The sequence below is a fragment of the Bidens hawaiensis genome, unplaced genomic scaffold (assembly GCF_021521415.1).
Source record: "Bidens hawaiensis isolate Kalapana, Puna unplaced genomic scaffold, B.hawaiensis_p1.1 tig00021182_1, whole genome shotgun sequence".
Taxonomy (NCBI): domain Eukaryota; kingdom Viridiplantae; phylum Streptophyta; class Magnoliopsida; order Asterales; family Asteraceae; genus Bidens; species Bidens hawaiensis.
This window is the reverse complement of record NW_027493276.1, coordinates 32,510-54,141: the sequence shown is the minus strand read 5'-3', so window position 1 is coordinate 54,141 and position 21,632 is coordinate 32,510. Positions and strand designations below refer to the sequence as shown.

The 21,632-nt window shown below is 39.9% G+C and overlaps 2 protein-coding genes and 2 pseudogenes across 4 annotated transcripts; 2 read left to right on the top strand and 2 right to left on the bottom strand.

Moving 5' to 3' along the window:
• Positions 1-844: 844 nt before the first annotated feature.
• On the bottom strand, positions 845-6,181 carry LOC143562924 (putative LRR receptor-like serine/threonine-protein kinase At2g16250; annotated as a pseudogene). Its single transcript, XR_013140579.1, has 6 exons — positions 5,971-6,181; positions 5,133-5,188; positions 2,622-4,450; positions 2,424-2,549; positions 1,904-1,926; positions 845-1,699 (listed from the first exon to the last, which is right to left on the bottom strand). The product of XR_013140579.1 is annotated as a putative LRR receptor-like serine/threonine-protein kinase At2g16250 (transcript).
• A 3,889-nt stretch (positions 6,182-10,070) lies between these two features.
• On the top strand, positions 10,071-11,048 carry LOC143562921 (glycine-rich RNA-binding protein GRP1A-like). 2 transcript variants are annotated; one of them, XM_077050593.1, is made up of 3 exons: positions 10,071-10,285; positions 10,516-10,669; positions 10,703-11,048. In XM_077050593.1, the coding sequence occupies exons 1-3, from the start codon at positions 10,172-10,174 to the stop codon at positions 10,870-10,872; spliced, it is 438 nt and encodes a 145-aa protein (XP_076906708.1). In that variant the 5' UTR covers positions 10,071-10,171; the 3' UTR covers positions 10,873-11,048. The 2 variants fall into 2 exon arrangements, with proteins under 2 accessions (XP_076906708.1, XP_076906707.1); XM_077050592.1 differs by having other exon boundaries at positions 10,516-11,048.
• Positions 11,049-12,152: 1,104 nt separating this feature from the next.
• On the bottom strand, positions 12,153-13,678 carry LOC143562923 (uncharacterized; annotated as a pseudogene).
• A 379-nt stretch (positions 13,679-14,057) lies between these two features.
• On the top strand, positions 14,058-14,695 carry LOC143562908 (protein SRC2 homolog). Its single transcript, XM_077050585.1, has one exon. It carries the CDS (start codon positions 14,077-14,079, stop codon positions 14,689-14,691), a length of 615 nt encoding a protein of 204 aa, XP_076906700.1. The 5' UTR covers positions 14,058-14,076; the 3' UTR covers positions 14,692-14,695.
• Positions 14,696-21,632: the final 6,937 nt, after the last annotated feature.

Genomic DNA, 21,632 nt, shown 5'->3' with positions numbered 1-21,632 from the left:
GAAAAAACTGATGTGATCTTAACGTGACATCTAGAAAAATCTGGATAATACATGACGACTCTTCCCACTCTAACATAGGTATTTTTGCCTTTCTAAAATTTTATGACTGGTTTCTTCTTCCAACATTTTTCTAATTGAAATTTGTATAAATGAAGTGATGTACATCCTTGGTGATATGAAAAGTAAGTTTCAATTATTGGTGACCTTAATGGAAAAAAATTAGAATACTTGAGTTTAATGAGAGGGGTATATATGAAATTGATCGACATACCATGAGTCTATTCTAATATTTCATGTTCGTGGCAATGTAGAATCAATATCATATAAAAAAAATACTAAGAACTTCACAAAAGGCTTTAAAGAAATAGAGTTCTTCATAGAACTTGGAAGATTGATAATATAATATATTTAGCAACAAAAAAGTTCATGTGTAATAGAGAGAGTTGGTGGGTAGACTGAGCTACTGGGCTGGGTAATGGCCCAAATTGGCACTCTTTCCTTTCCTGTATTGCCAAAAACGTATCCGCAGCAACAATTGCTTAAGCGGGAGCTGTCGTCGTGGGGTCCGTAACAGTGAGCATTGTAACTGATACGGGGAGTTTAATATCTAGTTTTTTTCTGCTTACGAAATGCTTACACTTACATAAAGGACTAGGACATCTTGTCAAAAGCAAAAGCGAGCGGTGACTCCATTGAAATCTATAAAACTCGACTGAAACCCACAAATACCAAAACTATATTATTTATAAAAAAATATATATGAATACGCTTTGGAGTTTGGAATACTTGTGACCCATTTGAACCATTCGGTCATTTGACTCTCTTTTGGGTTTATTTCTGGACAAAACACACCAAACTGGTATCCATGATGAGAAAAAAAAACTATCTAATTTGTTTCTCGCGAAACATATCGAAACAAAAACCATGCAATTTACAATTCAACCGTAAAAACCCATGACTAACAACCAAAAACCGCCAGCTTTCAACCAATAAACATATAACAATTGATCTGCGGTTTTCGAACCTGAGTTTTCTATCTATGTACAATGTACCAACAAAAGAACACATCATCTATTTTCTATATAATCAATAATCGATATGTTGATCAATGGCCAGAGTTAGATCTATCTTCATCTTTCACATCCAATGGTTCAGGAAACACATCCTTCGATTGCTTTCTATACGAAGAAGAATGATCTCCACCACTTCCCGAATGTGATCCACTCGTCCCCGACCGTTTAAGACTACTGGGCCCCACCACTGGTGCATCACCGCCACGTCAGCAGAGCTCTGCCGCCAGCTACTAAACAAAGCGGCATTCCAAGAACCTCTAGAAGAAGTTGTTCTCAACCTTGCTGAGCTGCACTTTCTTCTCTTACCACCTTTAATGGATTCTCTAAAGCTTTAACTACATATCTCATTTGCGGTCTTCTGGCGGGCTTCGGGTTGAGACAAGACTTAGCCACAACAGCCATGGCCCACACTTCTTCTAGTAAATCCTCGTCTATGATTAAAGACGGGTCTATGATGTTTGTCACGAGTTCTTTGTCGTATATGTTGATGTATTGTAGTATTCCTTCTAGTAATTCTTTTTGGGTCGGGTCATTTGATGCACTAATCCCCATTTTGCCCGTTACTAGCTCGAGTAATACTTTCCCGAAACAGTAAACATCATAGGCACATGTTGCAGTTGCTACACCTAATATTAAAGGCACAATTTTAGACTCATAATGGATCGGGGTATCAGATTGAAAGAAATGACGTGAGGTATAACTTTGGTAATATTTTGTTTCTTAAAGAAGAAAGAGTTAAAAACTACATATTTTTTTCGAATACGTGAACCCGTAATGAATCTTTAGAAAGATGAAAAATAACTCGAATAAAGCAGACAAATAATACTTACCAGAAGCACCTTGTTCAGATGTCCTACAGAAAACAAAATAAATTTTTGGTTAAAACCTCATATTTGAATAAAGCGAAATGTTTTCAAATATTTCGGTGTATGCAAAAAGGCTATTTAATAACTTCCAACACTAAATTAGGGTCAAATTTATGCATAAATAGTTCAGATCTCTTCAGTATGCTGTATGCATATCTAAATATATTCAAAGAATCATCAGAAGTGAGCACATTTATCTTCAATCTCAATTTTTGAGTTGAAAATAAGATTAATTTAAAAAAAAAGTTCTATAGCATCAAAATCATCATACCCTAAAAGTAAAATCTTTTCAAGGTGCATGCTTTATATAGAATTATAGTGTAAGACTAACGTATCTCCGAAACATGCATAGATCAAATGCCGGCACATAAAAGCAGTAACTTTCTAAAAATTGATCTTGATGTGAAATGAAATAATACCAAAACAGAATTTGTTTTACATGTAAAGATATTAAAAAATATGTAATTAGGCTTTGAGTACTTACTGGGGTAATCTGAGCAACCTTGTGAACCGCTTTGAATTACCGTCTCCTTGAAAACAAACTTCACTTAAGCTCCCTAATCGCACCTCATATTTATCATCAAGAAGTATACTGCTAGCTTGAACATCTCTTTGTTTAACCAAAAAAATAACAATAATAAAAAAGAGGCCTTATTTAACATAAAATATATATTTATTATACCTGTGAACAAGGGGTGGAGTACATTCATGATGAAGGTAAGAAAGCGCTTCAGCAGCACCTAACGCGATCTTCAATCTAGTAATCCAATCCAATGACTGTAAACCGTCATCATCTTGATCACTTTTCCTATACAAAGAACTCGCCAAATCGCCATTTGGCATGTATTTATAAACAACAAATTTCCCATTTTCATCCCCCAAACAATGTCCCAAAAGTGGCACCAATCTAGGATGAGACACCTTGCTACACAAATCCAGTTCAGTCGCCCCGGACCCCGCCTCAAATCTCTTAATAATTACAATAATGCCACCCTCAACAACACCCTTAAAAAGATCACCCGAATGACCACGTTTGACCAAATTCACATCACTAAAGTTACCAGTGGCTGCAAGAAGCTGCTGATAAGTAAATACATCTCCCAAATTAGATACATCCAACGTCGCCACCGGAGATGTCGGCACCGCCACGGTGGTGGGTCCCACAACGGTTCCTCTTTGAGAAACTTTACGTTTTTTCTGACAGCATATGACCACTAGTATCATGACAACTACAAGAAGTATAATAAGTCCAGCACCACCTAAAACTGCCGCCAGTAAAATCCACTTTCTGTTAGGTTTATGACCAACACGAGGCGGCGACAACGTGTCAAATGGTAAACCGTTTGAAGCATAAAACGTTGCGCATTCTTGCTCGCTTCTTTGATTTGTCGTGTTACGAAAGCAGTTTCGGTTTAACAAAACAACCCCACGCGTGTCATCGGGTTTCTTGCCTTGCAAATAATTATAAGACAAATCCACCGAACTAAACGTTCTCGAAACTGACGTTAAGTTTCCATAAAACATATTACGCGAAAGATTCAACACCCGAGATGTTAAAGTACTCAAATTACCATTAAAACCAAGATTCGGTAACAAACCATTAAAATTATTATCAGATGCATCAAGAAAAGTCAAAGCAGGAAGATTTAATAACTCATCAGGAAGATTACCAGTAAAGTTATTACGATTCAAAACCAATTTTCGTAACCTCGTTAATCTCCCGAACTCAAACGGTAACATCCCGGTAAACGCATTGGAACTGAGATCAAGAACAACTAAAGTACTAATATTACCTAACTGTGCAGGCAATGTCGAAGAAAAACTATTACCAGAAAGATTCAAAAACTGAAGTTTTAGTAAGTTCTGGAACGATTCCGGAACAGCACCAGATAAGTAATTTAATGACATGTCAAGTGAATAAAGATTAACTAACAATTCAAACGACGAAGGGATTAACCCGGTGAGCTTGTTTCTCGACAGATCAAGAACCGAAAGACGCGACAACCCCCCTAAGCTATCCGGAACAGAGCCCGTTAACGCGTTATCGGATAAATACAGTTCCATAATACTAGACAAATTCCCAATACTAGCAGGTATAGCACCGATGATCCGACAAAACCTAAGATCAAGAACTTGAAGCTTATTAAGTTGTAATCCTAATTCATTAGGTATTAAACCTGGAAGTGGGAATCTGGAAGCATTGAATGAAATCAAATTGGTTAAGTTAGCGAGTGAACCGACCGAGAATTGGGGGTTTTGGCTTCCAATTCGGGTTCGCTTAAACCCGGAGATGTTGATTCGGGTAAAGGTACCGTTTAGGCAGGACACTCCTGTCCAATTTGTACATGGGTTGGATTTAATCGGCCATTGCTTTGATCTTAACCCTAGTGATGACCTCAGTTGCAGCAGAGCTGCCCGTTCTGCCCGAAATATAGATAAACCTGGTGGCTGTTGTTCTAATGTAGTGCTGAACAGTAACGATAATAACAGTAATAATGTTATAAAATAAGTCTTCCATGATTATGATATTATTTCAACTTACTTCATTCGCATTGGCATTTTAATGGATAAATGAGTGTGCAAAATTAGGGATTAGAAAATAAAGAGAGTACCTTTGTTTCAGTTGACAAAAATAGAGAGAGAGAGAATAATTATAAAATAATGGAGGGAAACAAAAGGTTTAATGTGAATTGAAGAATGATGTTTTCCGGTGGATTGTTAAAGATCCGGTGACGGTGAGGTGGGAGACAGTGACTGAAGCCATAAGCTGAAATGAAAAACCTGTGCTAAACTCATATATCTTGTTGCTAATATAATAGAAAAATGGACATATTCAAGGTGTGCCTAATGTTCTTTAACGGCAATATTACATCAGTTATTCAACTGTTTATGAAAGCTGATTTAATTATCACCCTAAAACTATTAAATCATAGTTTTTTAACGACCATTTAGATCACTGACAGACCACTAAACTACCCGATCATCTTCATACTTCCAGTATGGAATTATGAGGTGCTAGGATGACACGTACCCAATGAGAGCAACATTAGTCCTGACACAGAGACCATCATTATAAGAAAACCTATAAGATGTGAGAAAACCTTATGATTCAACATGATATTCTATATTTTTTTTATCACATATAAAACTTAGAATCAAAAGTCTACCACTTTTTAAATGAAATTTTGAATACCTTACCTAAACCATTTGGGTTGGGATCATTGGCTATTAAATTGTAGTTTAAATATACTATTGATGTTAGTATAGTGTACAACATTAAAATAAGTGACACCCATAGATACGATTCTTTAATCATGTAGGAAAAGTTAGTTAGAGTGTCATAAATTGGTTTTAATGTGATTGATATCTCTTTTTTGGCAATGTGGACTATCAACTTTTTACATGTATATGACTTGATAATTTAAAAAAGAGAAATCTGTATTTTGTCTCCCTGGTTTATATCCACATTCGATGGGTTTACCCCTGAAAAAGATTTTGCAAACTTTGACTCCCTGTGTTTCTCCAGCGGGTTTTTTTACTCCTTTCCATTAGTTGACCGTCGTTGACTGACAAAAAATGTTGAAATTACCATTTTACCCCTGAGCCTATAATTAATTCTAAAACTAATAATCTAATATCGTGTAGAGAGTGGGGTTCGAACCCCCGACACACGGTTTAACAACAAAAAACACCAACCAATTGAACTATACTAACATTTCTTATAACTATATAATATGAAATATATATTACCACTTTATAACTTCATTAAAGGTTTATCATCATCATCAACTCCATATTTTATTAACACATCATCATCATCACCATATCTTCATTATCTCAAGTTTATTATCATCTCTAGATTTAGAAAACAATTAAGATCTAAATATCAATATTTATCCAAAACTCCAATAACAACAAATATGACACAAGAATTAATAATTATTAATTAATTTTTTGAAATAGAAAAACAAAAAAATTAAGATATAAATCAATATTCTTCGCTCTAAATTTGTAGATCGGAATCAAAGTACCATTTGCAATCACTCCAGCGGGATCTTTTACGACCGGCGACGGGAGAAACGGGTGCGACGGGGTGGGGTTGCGACGGGGTGGAGGTGCGACGGGGGTGGTGGCTTCCATGGATTCCGTGGTGGTGGCGTTGCAGAAGGTCGATGAAGCCATGAGCGTGGGTACCGTGGCGGTGGCTGCCGTGACCGGAAAAACGAGATGGCCGGAATCCATGGCGACGATGGCTACCGTGGCGGTGACGTGGTGCCGGAGGTTAGGGGTTTTGATCAGAATGATTTATGGGCGCGGTGGTTGAAATATTGAAGCGATTGGTGGTGAGATTTGAGGATTTGAGTGATGAAATCTAGGGTTTGAGGATTTGAGAGATTCGATTAATTGTTATGAAACTGATGATGAAGATGAAGAGAGTAAGAGAGATTATTTGGTGGTGGGTTTGAGGATTTGAGGTTGATGATGAAGAAGATGAACTGAGGTTTGAGGTTGATGATAATGAAGATTAACTGTTGTTGTTGATGTTTGAGGTTAAAGATATGCTGCTGTTGTATAATAATAATAATAATAACAACACATTCATATGTTCTGTTCTACGATGATTCTTATGATTATTATTATTATTATATTATTATTACTATTATTATTATATTTATTAGAAAAAAATTACTAAAATACCCTTAATATGTTGGTATTATTACTAAAATACCAACTGACGGTCAACTGACGGTAGGAGTCAGAAGAACCCGCCGGAGAAACACAGGGAGTCAAAGTTCGTAAAATCTTTTTCAGGGGCTAACCCATCGATTGTGGATATAAACCAGGGAGACAAAATGCAGATTTCTCTTTAAAAAATTAGGTACCTAGTTATGAAAAATACTAATTGGAATCTTTGACAATGTAAAGTCTATTAGTCGAATAAGAGTTTGGTTAGCTTTTTCTAACAACATGTTTTAATATCACATTGGTTGTTCAGAAAAAAAAATTATACATTACTGTTTTTAAAATTTTAATGCCCAAAAAGAAAACCAAGTGTATCAGTTTGCACAGTTTTCAAAAGTGATTTTTGATAAAACGTAAAAGTAAATAAATTTACATTTCATTTTACAACGTTCATAGCTATAAGTCTATATGAGTATATTTATGTAATGTAATCTATAATTTTACATATTTTTATATGTAATGAAGTCAATGAAACAGGTAGTGGGCGAGTTCACGTTATACAGTATAGAAGTGGGGTGATAATCAGATGGTTGTTGACGTAGAACAGTATCCTGCACCACCTTGAAAGCAATCCGATCCCCAGCCACCCATTACTTCCAGAGTTCCAGTGTTCACTATCAAAACATAAAGACAAAGGCCCACCTTTTACAAAACACCACCTTCTAGTCTTTCACTCGGGATGAGCATATGGTACTGGATACTGGTATCGTATTATCGTATTACTAGTTCAGTACCCACTTTTTTAAGGTTTTAGGATCGGAACGGTATCGTATTTTACCATTTTTTGAACTTGGTACTAGTAGTGCTAGTGCACATAACATTTTTGGTACCGACACCCATTTTTTACGATTTTTGGTATCGGTATCAAGCTCCTCTCTACTTTGCAGGCTCGATTATTCAGTGTTAAGTGTTAAATGCTAACTTGAGCTTAGATTCAACTCCATTTTTCTAATAATTATATAAATAAACAATTTGATGAGAATGACACTATAATAAACTATAGGGATAATCCTAGATCAAATTAACTATTCAGTTTATACTTTATAGTGTATTATTTATTGAAAAAGATTTTTCAAAATATAGCGGTTTTTTGGATTTAAACAATTCAGCTGTTTATTTATTGAAAAATAAGGTTATACTAGTTCGGCCAATCACCAACTCTAGACGAGTGAATCCAAGCTGATTTTAATTAAAGTATATTGTTTTAGAACGACGATAATCTTGTATGTTAGGTCACCGCACTCTTCAAATATAAAGCGTGACTTCAGAGTTTGAATTGGACGTTCCTTCGGGAAACTAATTATACAAATTAAATACTTGCAATTCGATGGAGAAAAAAAGACGACTAATATGTCCGTATACAGAATTACAACAATATTTTTAATTTTTTTTTACTTTTGAACAAGTCTAGTAGAAAAATAGTTTCAGGTTTAGTTTGGTCAATTGAATATTTAACAAGCAAGTGACGCAACCTAAATTTTATAATATACAACTTTTAATCGCATGTTTGGATAAAGCATAAACATACATTTTTTTAAATCCAAAATCATATTGGTATATTGCTACATCGTTTAGTTAAATCTATTGTAATCGGTCAATCTGAGATATGATGGGTGTAACAAAACATAATTATTTTGTTTGTTTTCTAAACTATTTAAAAACATAACAGTGTTTTATTTATTTTCCCAAAAGAAGTAATCTTATTGAGCTGATTTTAGAGTAGCAGTTAGAGGTGCAAAAACCGTTTCTTTAGTAACATGAAAACCGGATTTAATCCAAAGTGGCTATACTCTAAACCGGTTTCGAATAAAATAATCTAAATTTTTAGCAACATGAGATCGGATTGTGTAAAGTTTACTTCCGTTATGTTTTTGTTAGTACCGTTTGTTAGACAGTTGAGTTTGTTCATTATCTGTATATCTAGTGATTGTATCAGTTTGTAAATTAATGAAATTTGTTCAATTGATCTTCATCTCTGATTACATGGTATCAGAGCTCTAGGAGCTCCTGATCTTCAATTCGTTTTTTTCTTTGATAAATCAATCGCTCACTTTCATCAATTTCTCACTCAAATTAATCAAGTGATCATTCAATTTCATCAATCGATCTCTCATTTTGATAATTCGATCCAGTCTCAATTTTGTAAGTTAATGAAATTTGTTCAATTGATCTTCATCTCTGATTACATATTGAAACCATATCATATGAAACCGGATAAAAAAATCCGGTTACCTGGGTGGTGTAAATGGCTATATTTTCAAAACTAAAAATGGTTATCAAAGGCAAGTTTTAAGAAACGGTATTTTGAAATATTCAAAACCGCATTTAATGGCTGTCTTTAAATCGGTGTAAACTGCCTGATCGGGGTTTAAATCGAACAAGCTTCATTTAACCGATTTTACACTTGGTTTGTATCCGATTTCAAACCGATTTTAAATCATAAACCAGTTTTCTTTTTCACTTCTAGTAGGGTAGCAGCAATACTCCCAGCCCATGTACTTATCTTGTCCGTTTAGGTACACTAATGCTTACATCTATGAATTTATGATACCCAACATAAACCCATCTTGCATGCACATCAAAAAGCATAAACAATATATGGTTAGCTTTTCTTTGTAATTTTTCGTATAGACCTAAATACTTGAGACAACTTCACCAGTCCACCATTCATAAAAAGGAAAAAAATATTATTATGAATTTGAAAAGTTAATTATATGCCATAACATTCTTACAACTATACTTTGTCTAGTGTTTAGTTATGTGTTATGGTTTCCAACAAAAAACAGTCTGTAGATGACCGCAAATACATCACATGTCTTGAGTACATATATCACGTAGAATATGTGTAATTTGTAGGTGTAAATATCATCATGTAGAATATGTATATAATATATGTCGGGCCGGCTCAAGGGTGAGCCGAGGTGGGTGAATGTCCTAGGATACGCTCTCCATGAAGGGCCTATCATTATTTAAAAAACCATATAAATTTTTATATATAAATTTATTTAAAAACAAAAGTCTAAGTGACTATTTGTGCAATGAAAAAACTATCATACGAAAAAGAAAAACAGACGTTTTATGTTTAAATCATAGTATTGACATTCTTTAAAGAAAATTTAGCGGCCCAGTTTTTCACTCGCCTAGGTCTCGAAATTTTTAAGGGTTCTCAAAGATGCCTTGAATATATGTGATTTTTATATGATTCGATTTCATCGACTACCTTACTAAAAATTGACGATATTTAGTCAATTAAAGTTTGAAATCACAAGTCAAAAGGACACAAATACAAAATATCTACGAAACATATAAAATATCTTTCTAACTTCGGTTAACTTTTTACTAAACCATAGTTAGTGGAAACCATAGAGTGAAGAGGAGCGTACTGCGTAACAAACCCTAGCGTCATCCGCTATTTAACAACGCCATTATCGGCTCATTTTATCACCTTCTTCTTCACCTTTCATCCTTTATTAAAATTAAAAGTTAAAAATGGCCGCTGCTGATGTTGAGTACAGATGCTTCGTCGGAGGCCTTGCGTGGGCCACTTCTGACCGGTCACTTGAAGACGCATTCTCTAAGTACGGCGAAGTCATCGATTCCAAGGTCTGTTAGTATGTTGCAGAGATCTGATTTCAATCAATGATGCTATTCTGTTACTGTTACTTCGTTACTGTATTTGTTACTTTCAGTTTTACCTATATCTAAAACGGTACGTTCATCGTCTGTTATGAGGTGTGATCAATCGATTTTATGATGATTCGGTGATTTTGCTATTTAATTATTATTATTATTATCATCATCATCATCTAATTAGTTGTTTTTATGTATTTTAGATCGTGAATGATCGTGAGACTGGCAGATCTAGGGGATTTGGATTTGTTACGTTCAAGGATGAGCAGTCGTTGAAAGATGCGATTGAAGGAATGAACGGTCAGAGCCTTGACGGCCGTAACATTACGGTGAATGAGGCTCAGTCTCGCAGTGGTGGTGGTGGTGGTGGTGGCGGTGGACGCCGTGAAGGTGGATACGGTGGTGGTGGCCGTCGTAATGGAGGTGGATATGGTGGCAGCCGAGACGGTGGATATGGTGGGAGTCGTGATGGTGGTTATGGTGGTGGTCGTCGTGAAGTAGGCGGTTATGGAGGAAGCCGCAGCGGTGGTTATGGTGGAAGCCGTAATGGTGGTTATTAGATAGATGTTTAGATTATAACTGGCTTTTATGTAATAGGGTTAGTTAAATCGTGGTGTTCTTCGATTTTGACCTGTTATCGTTTCTTTGATTCCGGTACTAGATATATGCTAAATTTATTTTCATGTCCTTTGATTTTGTTCTATGTTTTTGTTATGAATTTTGGGTGTTGCAATAAGTTCAAAATTTCAAATTATAGTTTAATCCCTAAAAGAGTTCAAAAATCATTTTAAAGCGATTTGAATCATAAAATATAATCGAAAGAACATAATATCTTTTTTAACGATCAACAAAACATTTTATTAGTCATAGAATAACACAAGCTAGCAAGATACTGGTAGCACAATGTCATGTGATGCAAAATCCTGAACACCCCCTTAATAATGTATTTGAGATTTTGTAAGAGAATTGGAAAATAGTTTTGTGCACACTAAAACTTACACGCTACAAACTTTTATGTTACATATGGAGACGGTCAAGCGCTACTGTTTGTAGCCGACAGTAGCCGACAGTAGCCACAACGGTTGCGTGAACGCCAATTCAAACAGTTCCACGTTATCGCCACCCCTTTCTCTTTAATCTTCTCCCTTTATTTCTCTATTTCTTTCCTCTTTCTCCCTCATAGCAGTTTAGATGCCCTAAGTCTTGACCAATGACCATACGAGCATGAGTTGTGCTACTATGTGCCAAAATGAGCCACTATTTTCAAGTTAAACTATTGTTTTAATAGGGGATTTGTTACTAACAATCAAGATTTATACACTTTATATATACTCATTTAACTTTCCTAGTATAGGAAAAGATTAGTAGGCTTAAATATGTAAACTCTCTTAGCTCTCTAAAATTTCAGTTATGGCTATTTCAGCTTTTGTTAATCGGTTATGGCATTAGTTCAGTTCAACTATAGTTCAACAAACCAATGATTTTGTACCTAACAAAAACCGAGTCTCACTAATCTGTCAAAAGCTTTTTTTTTTTTTTTTGGGGGGGGGGGGGGGGTGGATACTTCATTGCCAATTGAATTATTAAAGTTTCTTTCAATTTGAAAGCTTCTCAAAAACATGTATAACATAACCAAGCCACACATAAGATATAAAGAAAACCATAACCAAACGAGTAGTCTCTCGTTGGATTTAGCATGGATTATTAACAATAACAAACGGTACCCCTTTAATATAGGACGATTTTTGTTTTTCTAATCCATCATAATCAACCAAACATAACCATATCAAGAACATGGAAAATAAAGAGAATTAAGTGATAATTATCTTGATCTAATTTATTAAATTAAAACCTTAGTTTTTTTCTGAAAAAATATTGTAAGATACACCTCAAATACCCCTAGAGTAGACAAAGGAGATGATAATTGCAAGTTTCAGGCTCGATATGCGCACCGGGCTGTCTTCCTGCCTGACACATCAGCAAAACAATTCGGCATAACAGATCAAAAGGCTGTTAATAAAAAAGACAACAGAAAAGAAACATAATACCTTAGATATAATTTCATCTTTGTCGACAGGTGAACGCAATTCAGTATCTATCTTTATAAATCTTCGCAGAACCTACAAGATGCCTCAAAAGAAATTAGACACAATCCAATAAATAGAAGAATATAGACTTTGCAAAAACAACTAATCAAGTGTTAACTTTTTTTCGTGGTTTGGCCATTTTAACTATTAGATTATTTCACAATTGAAAGTTGAAACCTTTGAGTCACCACGGTTTATTTGTTTAACCATTTTTATCTTTTAACAATAAATCTACTAGATTTTTGCTGTAAGTTTGCATGAAATGACCAAAATACTCCTATTGATTAGTTTTTTTAGACTAAACTATTTAAAATGACAAAATTATGTGTGAGTAAAGTTTGGTTTTTGTCCAAAATAATAGATAAATAGGGTATTTTGATCATTTCATCAAAACTAACAGACAAAATCATATGGAGTTGGTGTTAGGGATAAAAATGGTTAAAAAATGAAACCATAGTGACTCAAAGGGTTCGACGGTTTCGATTTTGAAATGATCTAGTTAAAATTGCAAAACCACATGAACAAAAAAAGAACTTAGCTCATTAATCAATTAATTGAAAACAACTCATTGAAAAAGCCACAAGAAAACTTAAAAATTAGCAAAACATAGTACTAAACAACAAACCAGCTTAGCATTTTCCAATCTTCTAGCTGCTTTTTGGTGTTCTTTCATTGTATCTTCCTCAGTCTTTGGAACTACCTTAACTTGTTCAACTTCTTTAGGCTGATATAACTGGTTTAATTGATTCACATTTTAAAAAAGATTAGCATTTAATATTGGACTCAAAGTCATATCAAATCTTCTTAACAAACACATAATTAGACAAATTATCAGTTAATAGTTAATACAAACCTTCCTCTGCTCACTCATCAAATACGCAAATCTATTGACGTTCGGGAATGCAAGCAATTAGGCATCAAAATGATTGCGAAAATGTCCCAGAGCAACTTTGACAGTTTCACCAGCTTTCCCCAGCTTATCTATGTTCCGAATACAACATCACATAACAAACATTTCATTTCATATTAAAAATGAAGAAGCCTAAATTTACACAAATGTTAGGCAAAAATATGAAGTTTTTAGAAGCTGATTTACTCACAGTTGGAAGTATAACATCCAATTTTCTGCTATTTTTAATTAAATCTTTAGAAACCAATACAAATTTTGTTTTTTAAACTTACTTGATTTACAAATCAGGTCCTTTAAAATGTTTACTTTTAGGCGGTGTATTTTACATGCTATGTTTATTTGATATTCGTCATTTAAGCTAACTGTCATCCAATTCTTCCGTTAAGTTGATGCACGTGAGTAACAACTTTAATAATAAATCATACAAACATTGACGTTTAGAGTTTTGGAAACTTGAACGGAAGGTTTCGTGTTTGAAAAATGACGAATTTCACAATAGACTTGATTGGTGGTACTGCTTTGTTCTTAAGGGGTAAGGATGATGAAAGTTATAAAGATGGAGGACTAAAACTAAAACATGAATTATTTTAATTAAAACGAGTTTTTATTTGAAATTTGAATGTAGTTCAAATTAGTTTTAGATAATTCGTATTATGATAGGTTGCTTACATGCAAACATTTATTTATTATAAATACGTGGTTCAATTATCTTTCTTTGTTAACATATTGTAATCTTCTGTTAGTTTAGATATCCTGGTGTTAACAACATGGAGTACGGAAACTTAAACCTCACCCTCGTCTCGGCAACCGTACTCAAGAAATCAAGATTCACCGGCAAGTCGAATGTTTACGCGGTCGCTTTCATCTCGGAAGCAACCGGCAAACATCAGAAGCAAAGAATCAGTACGAACAAAACCGGTGATGCCGAACCCACGTGGAACTTCCCCATGGAGTTTATTATTGATGAAGTCTCGGGTATGACGTTGGTGGTTAAGATAAAGACAGAGGGGATGTTCGGTGGGAAGAATTTAGGAGAGGTTCATGTTCCGGTTAAGGAGCTTCTTGAAGGTTTTAAGGGTAACGGGAAGACGGCTAAGACAGTTAGTTATCAAGTCCTTAGAAGGCCGTCCGGGAAACCGAATGGGGTTTTAAGTTTCAAGTATGAGTTTGGGGAGAAGTTTACGACTCCTCTTGGGACAGGGGAGAATCCGGCTGGATTTGGTTACCAGAACCAACACCCGGAGAGCGTTTATTGTCCACGACGGCTGAGGCCGGGTGTTCCACCTTGCAGATGCTCTAGCATGGGATTTGGGTTTGGAAATTCTAGTATGGGGTTTGGCTTTGGAACTGGTTTGGTTAGAGGAGCACTTGTTAATCGGTGATGTGGTGGCGTGAAGAAACACTAGCCAGACCCCGGGCAGATTACGGGTAACCTGGGGGTTAGATAGATGTTTCCCACGAGGGGTGAGACCCTGAGAAGATGGTTCTTCTGATAACCTGCAAAACAGACACCGTGAGCTTGTCACTGAGAAGGGGGGGATTCCTCCTTGTGACCACCCTCCGGCGTGAGAATCAGACTAGATTGCTCTTTAAATATAAATGTATATTAAGAGATTGCTAGAGCAGATATCAGGTATAATATGGTGATATATGATGAGATCAGATGGTCATACCATTTGTGGTATTTATAGCCGAAGGTAGGTTTCCAAGGAGGTGTGGCCGGCTGCAACAGTGTTCCTGTTCCACCAACAGTGGCCTCCGCACGTGCCCTGCTGGTAGTTGGTGGGTAGGCAGCGGCTGATAGTGACCAGGCCTGCTGTGTACTATTCCTTTTCCACCAAACTGCCGGCTACGCACGTGGTATGGCAGTAGTTGGTGAGTAGGCAGCGGCTAATAGTGACACAGTACAGGAGCATGCTGCTCGCCATACTGTGGTCAATAAGCTGTCGTATCTTTGGTCAGATCTTTTTCCCATACCTCGTCAGGTACAGTATAGAAGATCTTTCTGTATCGTACGGACTGGCTTATTTGGGCGGGAGTATTCCCCCTCCCGCCCTTGTGCGGGATTGTTCCCGGATTTGCTCATTCCTTCAGGTGACACTGAGTGATTGAGAGCTAAGTGCCTTGTGCGTGTAGCCTTGCTGCGCGGGTGGCCTTCCCTGATGGCTTGTATCCGAGGCTGCGGGGACAGGCGGAGTCCTTCACCATTGGGAGGCATTTCCTGCGGGACCAGCTTGCGTACTGCGCGTAAGGACGTCACGTCTCTTAGCATGGTTGGTCCTGCGGATCCAGTTGGTTTCTGCGCAGACGTTCCTCTTCAAGGTGAGTCTTGCGGGTCCAACTGGACTCTGCTGGGACCTACCTCTTCAAGTCCCCCCAGTCCAATGTTCTTCTCATGAGTGTTCAATAAAGTGAGGTGAACTTTTGGACTTGAGCAAAGGGTTTTGAAAAGGGTTTTTTAAGGTTTTCCATGGGGATTCCTCCCGCGGAAGTCCTTGTCACTTGCAGAAATTCCCGAGTTTCCTGCTTGGTCTTTGGGTATGATGCGGGTAGGCTGTAACCTCCTCGCACGTCAGGAGTGTTGAGTCCCACTTGTGTGGATTCTCCATGAGGTTTTGGTAGTTTTGAACATAGTGATCAATTATGTTAAGACCACCAATTCCATCCTGGAGCTTCAAACAACGTAGTTCTCGACGTTCCCGCTATGCGGGGATGTTATTTCCGTTTCCGCAAGCATTGCCCAGAAGATCCTTCTTGGTTTCAATTCCCAGCGGAGCGCTAGGTATGTGAAGGGTTTTGCCTTAACACTGTACCAGCGCTCGTCTTACGGTTACTTTACTTCCAAGGTATTCCTGGCGTCAATTCCCTGCGGGTGCTAGGTATGTGAAGGGTTTTGCCTTTACACTGTACCCGCACCCGTCTTATAGTTACTTGGTTGCCGAGGTATACTTGGCTTCAATTCCCTGCGGGTGCTAGGTATGTGAAGGGTTTTGCCTTAACACTGTACCCGCATCCGTCTTACGGTTACTTGTTTGCCAAGGTTTACTTGGCTTCAATTCCCTGCGGGTGCTAGGTATGTGAAGGGTTTTGCCTTAACACTGTACCCGCATCCGTCTTACGGTTACTTGTTTGCCAAGGTTTACTTGGCTTCAATTCCCTGCGGGTGCTAGGTATGTGAAGGGTTTTGCCTTAACACTGTACCCGCATCCGTCTTACGGTTACTTGTTTGCCAAGGTAATGGGTATTTTCCCGCCTACTTTTTGATCTTTTTGAATTTTGAATTTTGAAATTCGAAGAGTTGGTGGAAGGATAAGAACAGTCCAAAACTCTGAAACGTCGTGCGACGGTTTCTTCTGACTGTGTCAGATCGTGCAGGAAGTTATGGTGACGTGACAGTACATGGTCATTCCAGACGCTTTTTCAGGCGCGTGGGCGCGATTTTTCTGGCGCGTGGCCGCGAAATTAATGGTACGCGTCCTGTCAACAGCTGTTGCCAGCTTGCTTTTTGCCACGTGTCATAGTTTCATTGCACCTTCATTTTCTCTCTCTTCCGCATTAATTTCATCGCATTAATTGCGATTAGTATATAAAGGGGTAGAGGGCTCTTTGTAATTCACACTTTCACCCTTCTCTTCATCTTTTAAGCGATTTCCGGCGAATACTCCCCTTTTCAGGCAAGCATTCTCTCGAAATCGCTTTCTTCTTTCCTTCACAAGATGTCTCGTGATGTTGAATCCACAGCCGATGACAAGAGTACTGCTGGCGAGTGCCAGTGTGCTCTGCCTGGCGATCTGTACCGGTATGTTGTCAGGAAGTTCATGCTCGAGTCTCTCGAGCCTGAGTTTCCTGAACCCCATCAGACCGTGTACGATGCCCCCAGAGGCAAGATCGGGGTTTATGCAGCATTCTTTGTCTATGGGAATCTTAGGTTCCCATTGACAAAGTTTGTTTACCGTGTCCTTGAGAGGCACGGTGTTCATTTGACCGAGTTGCACCCCATGGCGATCGCCAAGATTCGCCACTTTGAGTGGGTGTGCCGGATACTGGGCGTTGAGCCCTATGTTGACCGCCTGATGACCTTCTACACTTGGAGGTGCATCCAGGGGTGGTACACGTTGACAACCCGGATTAAGGGTTTAAAGATCTGCGCGACCGAGCGCAGTCTTCGCGCGTGGAAGAGGGAGTTTTTCTTCATATCCGCTCGCGCCATCCCCATTGCCATGAAATTCAAGAACGGGCAAGCACTTCCCAGCCTTCACGCCTCCAGCTACCATGAGGCGGAATGGTTTGCGAAGATATCTCGGGTCCAATCTCCGGTTTACCGGTTTGCGGAGTCCGGGATGGTGTTGCTGGGGATGAGCCGGGTGTGGAAGGAGGCTGATGCGCGCAAGATTCCGATCGTCCTCGAATACGGTTCGAACTCTGTTCCTTACGGTATGCCTTTTTCCCTTTTGTTGATTTTGAATTTCTTCTAACTTCTTTCCTGTTTATTTCAGAGGGGAACGACCTGCAGTCGCTCCTGAATCCGCGGGAGGCTGACGGTCCCGCACGGATGGGTACTCGCGCTCTAGATGAGAACGAGTTGCCTATCCTTGAACAAACGGCGGATCGGTTCGTGGAGGTCTATCCGCTAGGCCATGAGATCCTTAGTGCCCGTCGGCCAGGTAAGGCGTTATTCGACCCTCGACCCCTCAATGTTGAAACCTCTGCTGGAATTCCTCTAATCGTATGTTCTGATGAGGAATCCGCAGATGGTCCTCCGTTGGTGCGGAAGAAGAAGGCTGCCGGCGGGAAGGGGAAAGAGAAGGCCTCCACTGCCGATCCAGCGCCTCGGTCTGATTCGGAGACCGAGAGCGAAGAGGTGGCGGGGAATCCCGGTGGTGATAAGACCACCGCTCCGGAGGTTGCGACTGTCTCCTCCGGAGAGCCAAAGAAGACGACGGTGACCGGTACGAAGAGGCCGGCTCCATCGGGTCCGTCCCCGCTTCTCCGTACCTTTAGGCTCAAGAAAACCCGTAAGTACAACTTTCCTTTAGCTTTTATCTTCATAGCTTAATCTTTTAACACTTTTCTTCTTTACGCAGGCGTGGATGTTGACGCATTCCAGGGTGAGGCGCCGAGTAGTACCTCTCCGCCAATGACGGTAGGCTTGGTCAGCCTACCTGAGGCGTCGACCCAGGCGCCTGCGCCTGCTTCCGCTGGTTCAGTTGCTCACTCTTTTGAGCCGACTGTTCCAGCCGAGATGACGTCACCGCCGGCTGTGAGTGCGATTTTTACAGCATCCTTCACCGAGCCGGCGGTTACTATTGCTGCGGATTCCGTGGCAGCGACCGCGGCGGCGACCACGGCGGCTGCTACCATGCCCCCGCCATCGGCAACGACGGCCGGTCCATCAGGTACGCATGGGGCTTCCCGCCAATCTTTGCCACCTTCCCATCTGCCTAACCTCTTGGATGGATTTCCTTTGGGTTCAGGTGATGGGTTCGGCGGCTATCGGCCTGTTATTGACCCTACAGGTGTGTAGGGTTCTTCTGGCCCATTTTATATATATATATATTATCATATTTTCCTAACTGCTTTGTGTTTTTTGCAGTGTCGGATTCCAATGAAGTGTATGTTCCACGATGGAACATTCGCCGAGGAACAACCCTTCGCACCCCTGTGGAGTGCGTGGAATGGGCTCGTCACGCTGCTCCCAGTGGTGCGTTGGGGGAAGCCATGGCTAGCTACCAGGAGGGTAGGCTAACCAATGAGCTTCGGGTTCTCCTGGCCCGGATGCAGCCGCGCGTCGAGCTGCTTTGTCGTGAAAACGACAAGTTAAAAGCAGCTCGCCTCAAGGAAGTAGCTCAGGCGCGGGCTGTCCGGGAGGAGAACCAAAAACTTGCCGCAGTGGCTGCGGAGAAGGAGAAGGCTTTCAAGGCCCTCGAGGTTGAAGTTCAGGCTCGACTCGAGGCCCGTTCCAAGGCTGCCCAAGCTGTTAATGAACAGCTTCGGCTGGCTAAGGAAACTGCGAGGAACGCAACCGAGAGGGCCACCAAGGCTGAAGCTGTTGCTGAGCCTCTGCGCGTGGAGAATGAAGAACTTAAAGCCAAATTAGAGGCTCTCCAGCAGGCTCATGATGCCTTGGCGATGGAAGACGCCAAAAAGCTCCAGGAGATCTTGGACCAGAGGGGGGTGCTTGACCATACTGAGCGGAAGCTAAAGGGCGTCGAAGAGGCTGCGGCTAAAGAAGTGTTGCTTGCCAACCTTAACAAGAGTGAAGCCGAACGCGCCTGTAACGAAGCTCAAGCTGCCCTCCAAGAAGCTCTGGTTGCCAAGGAATGGCTTCTTCGAGAAGCGTTGTCTCAGGTAAGTCTAACTTCATGTCTTCACGCTTTTCCTTATAAATAGAAAAGGTTCTGACACTTGTATTTTTCTTTGTAGGTTGTGCATCGGGTCTTCTCAGAGACATCTTACGACGATGCTATGAGCGCAGCCCTCAACGCTTCTCACGAGGATGGGGAAAAGGCCGGCTTCCTGCTTGGTCTAGGGTTCGTTGAGAAAGGCATCCCGCCTTCCAACTTCCCTTTATTCGATGTAGATACTGAAGCCATATATGACCAAGCAGTAAATCAATACGCCGCCTTCCCGCATCCGGTGGTGGAGAAGGTAAACGAAGTTGCTGCTGCTGATGATGGGCTAGCTATCCTCAAAGCTTTCCTTGAACTGCCACGCTCTACTGATGGGGCTGGTCCAAGTGGAAGTGGCCCTGAAGCCTGATCCTGAAGATCCCTTCCCGCTGCTAGGATAGATTTAGCTTGTATAGATTTATTTTCTTGTAGGCGGGTAGTTACCCGGCCATTCTTGTAATCAACCATTGTGAAATATAAATCTTTTTGCGGGTAAGACCGCTACTTTCGTTGGGTTCCTTGCTTTGTAAACGTTGTATGACTTGCATACTTTAGTTTAAATTAGCAATTTTCCAAGTGTTTAGAATAAGTTAACCTTTGAACGTGGTAGATAGGTGTGAAGTTTTGCTTCCTCTTTCGTGATTGTGCGGGTAGGACCGTCACTTGCACTTAGTAGGATGGCTAAACTTTACCTGCGTCTAACCTGCGTATAGGTTTTCCTTATCTTTTGAGGATAAGTTAACCTTTGAACGTGGTAGATAGGTGTGAAGTTTTGCTTCCTCTTCCGTGATTGTGCGGGTAGGACCGTCACTTGCACGTACTAGGATGGCTAAACTTTACCATCTGACCTGCGTGTAGGTTTTCCTCATCTTTTGAGGATAAGTTAACCTTTGAACGTGGTAGATAGGTGTGAAGTTTTGCTTCCTCTTCCGTGATTGTGCGGGTAGGACCGTCACTTGCACGTAGTAGGATGGGTAAACTTTACCATCTGACCTGCGTGTAGGTTTTCCTCATCCTTTTATTAGAAATTCTGTTTTGAACCGTTCGACGCGCGGTTGTCAATAGGTTAGTGTTCAGTTCCCTTTTTCATGATTCATGCGGATAGACCGGCACTTTCATTTAATGGGATAACTGAACTTTTCCCCTTCAACTGACCTGCGTGAAGGTTCGTCGTTTTTTGGGTTTATGCGGGTTTTGCCGCCTTCCCCATGCAACGACTTTCCACGTAATTATGCGGTGAAAACCGGCATATTAGTGTTGAATAAATTAACCGTTCGACGCGCGGTTGTCAATAGGTTAGTGTTCAGTTCCCTTTTTCATGATTCATGCGGATAGACCGGCATTTTCATTTAATGGGAGGACTGAACTTTTCCCCTTCGACTGACCTGCGTGAAGGTTTGTCGTTTTTTGGGTTTATGCGGGTTTTGCCGCCTTCCCCATGCAACGACCTTCCACGTAATTATGCGGTGAAAACCGGCATATTCGTGTTGATAGTTCATAAAAATGTAAAATCATCAGCGTCAATGTTTTAAGGAGAATCGTTTCCATTAGAAGTGGCTCTTGGCCTTTTCTTTACAAATTTGGAATTGATTTACATGCAAACTGTGTAAATGAGCTCCCTTCCATGTTGTTGGGATGGGAGTGCCATCGAGCCGATACGCACCTGGTTCGGGATCTCGTTCTTTACGCATCATGTAGTCTCCACATTGAAGCTGGAATTTTATTCGTGTTTTCCCCAGCTGGGGTTCTACACGCATCAGCCTGCTCAGCGTTCATTGCGCCACGAGGTGCGCGAGCGTCCCATCTCTGACGAATGCTTCGACCATGTCCTTCACGTCTATGCATTCTTTGGTGTTGTGGCCTTTTGTCCTGTGAAAGTCACAGTACTTGCTCCGATCAGCATTGTGGCGATGTCGGATTATTTGAGGCTTTGG

What these genes read in the sequence shown, in the direction of transcription:
- LOC143562921 (XM_077050592.1), top strand. Translation starts at nt 10,172, where the DNA reads ATGGCCGCTGCTGATGTTGAGTACAGATGCTTCGTCGGAGGCCTTGCG. An exon ending in GCGAAGTCATCGATTCCAAG is followed by an intron (nt 10,286 to 10,515) that starts GTCTGTTAGTAT and finishes TATGTATTTTAG; the next exon opens with ATCGTGAATGATCGTGAGAC.
- LOC143562908 (XM_077050585.1), top strand. Translation starts at nt 14,077, where the DNA reads ATGGAGTACGGAAACTTAAACCTCACCCTCGTCTCGGCAACCGTACTC.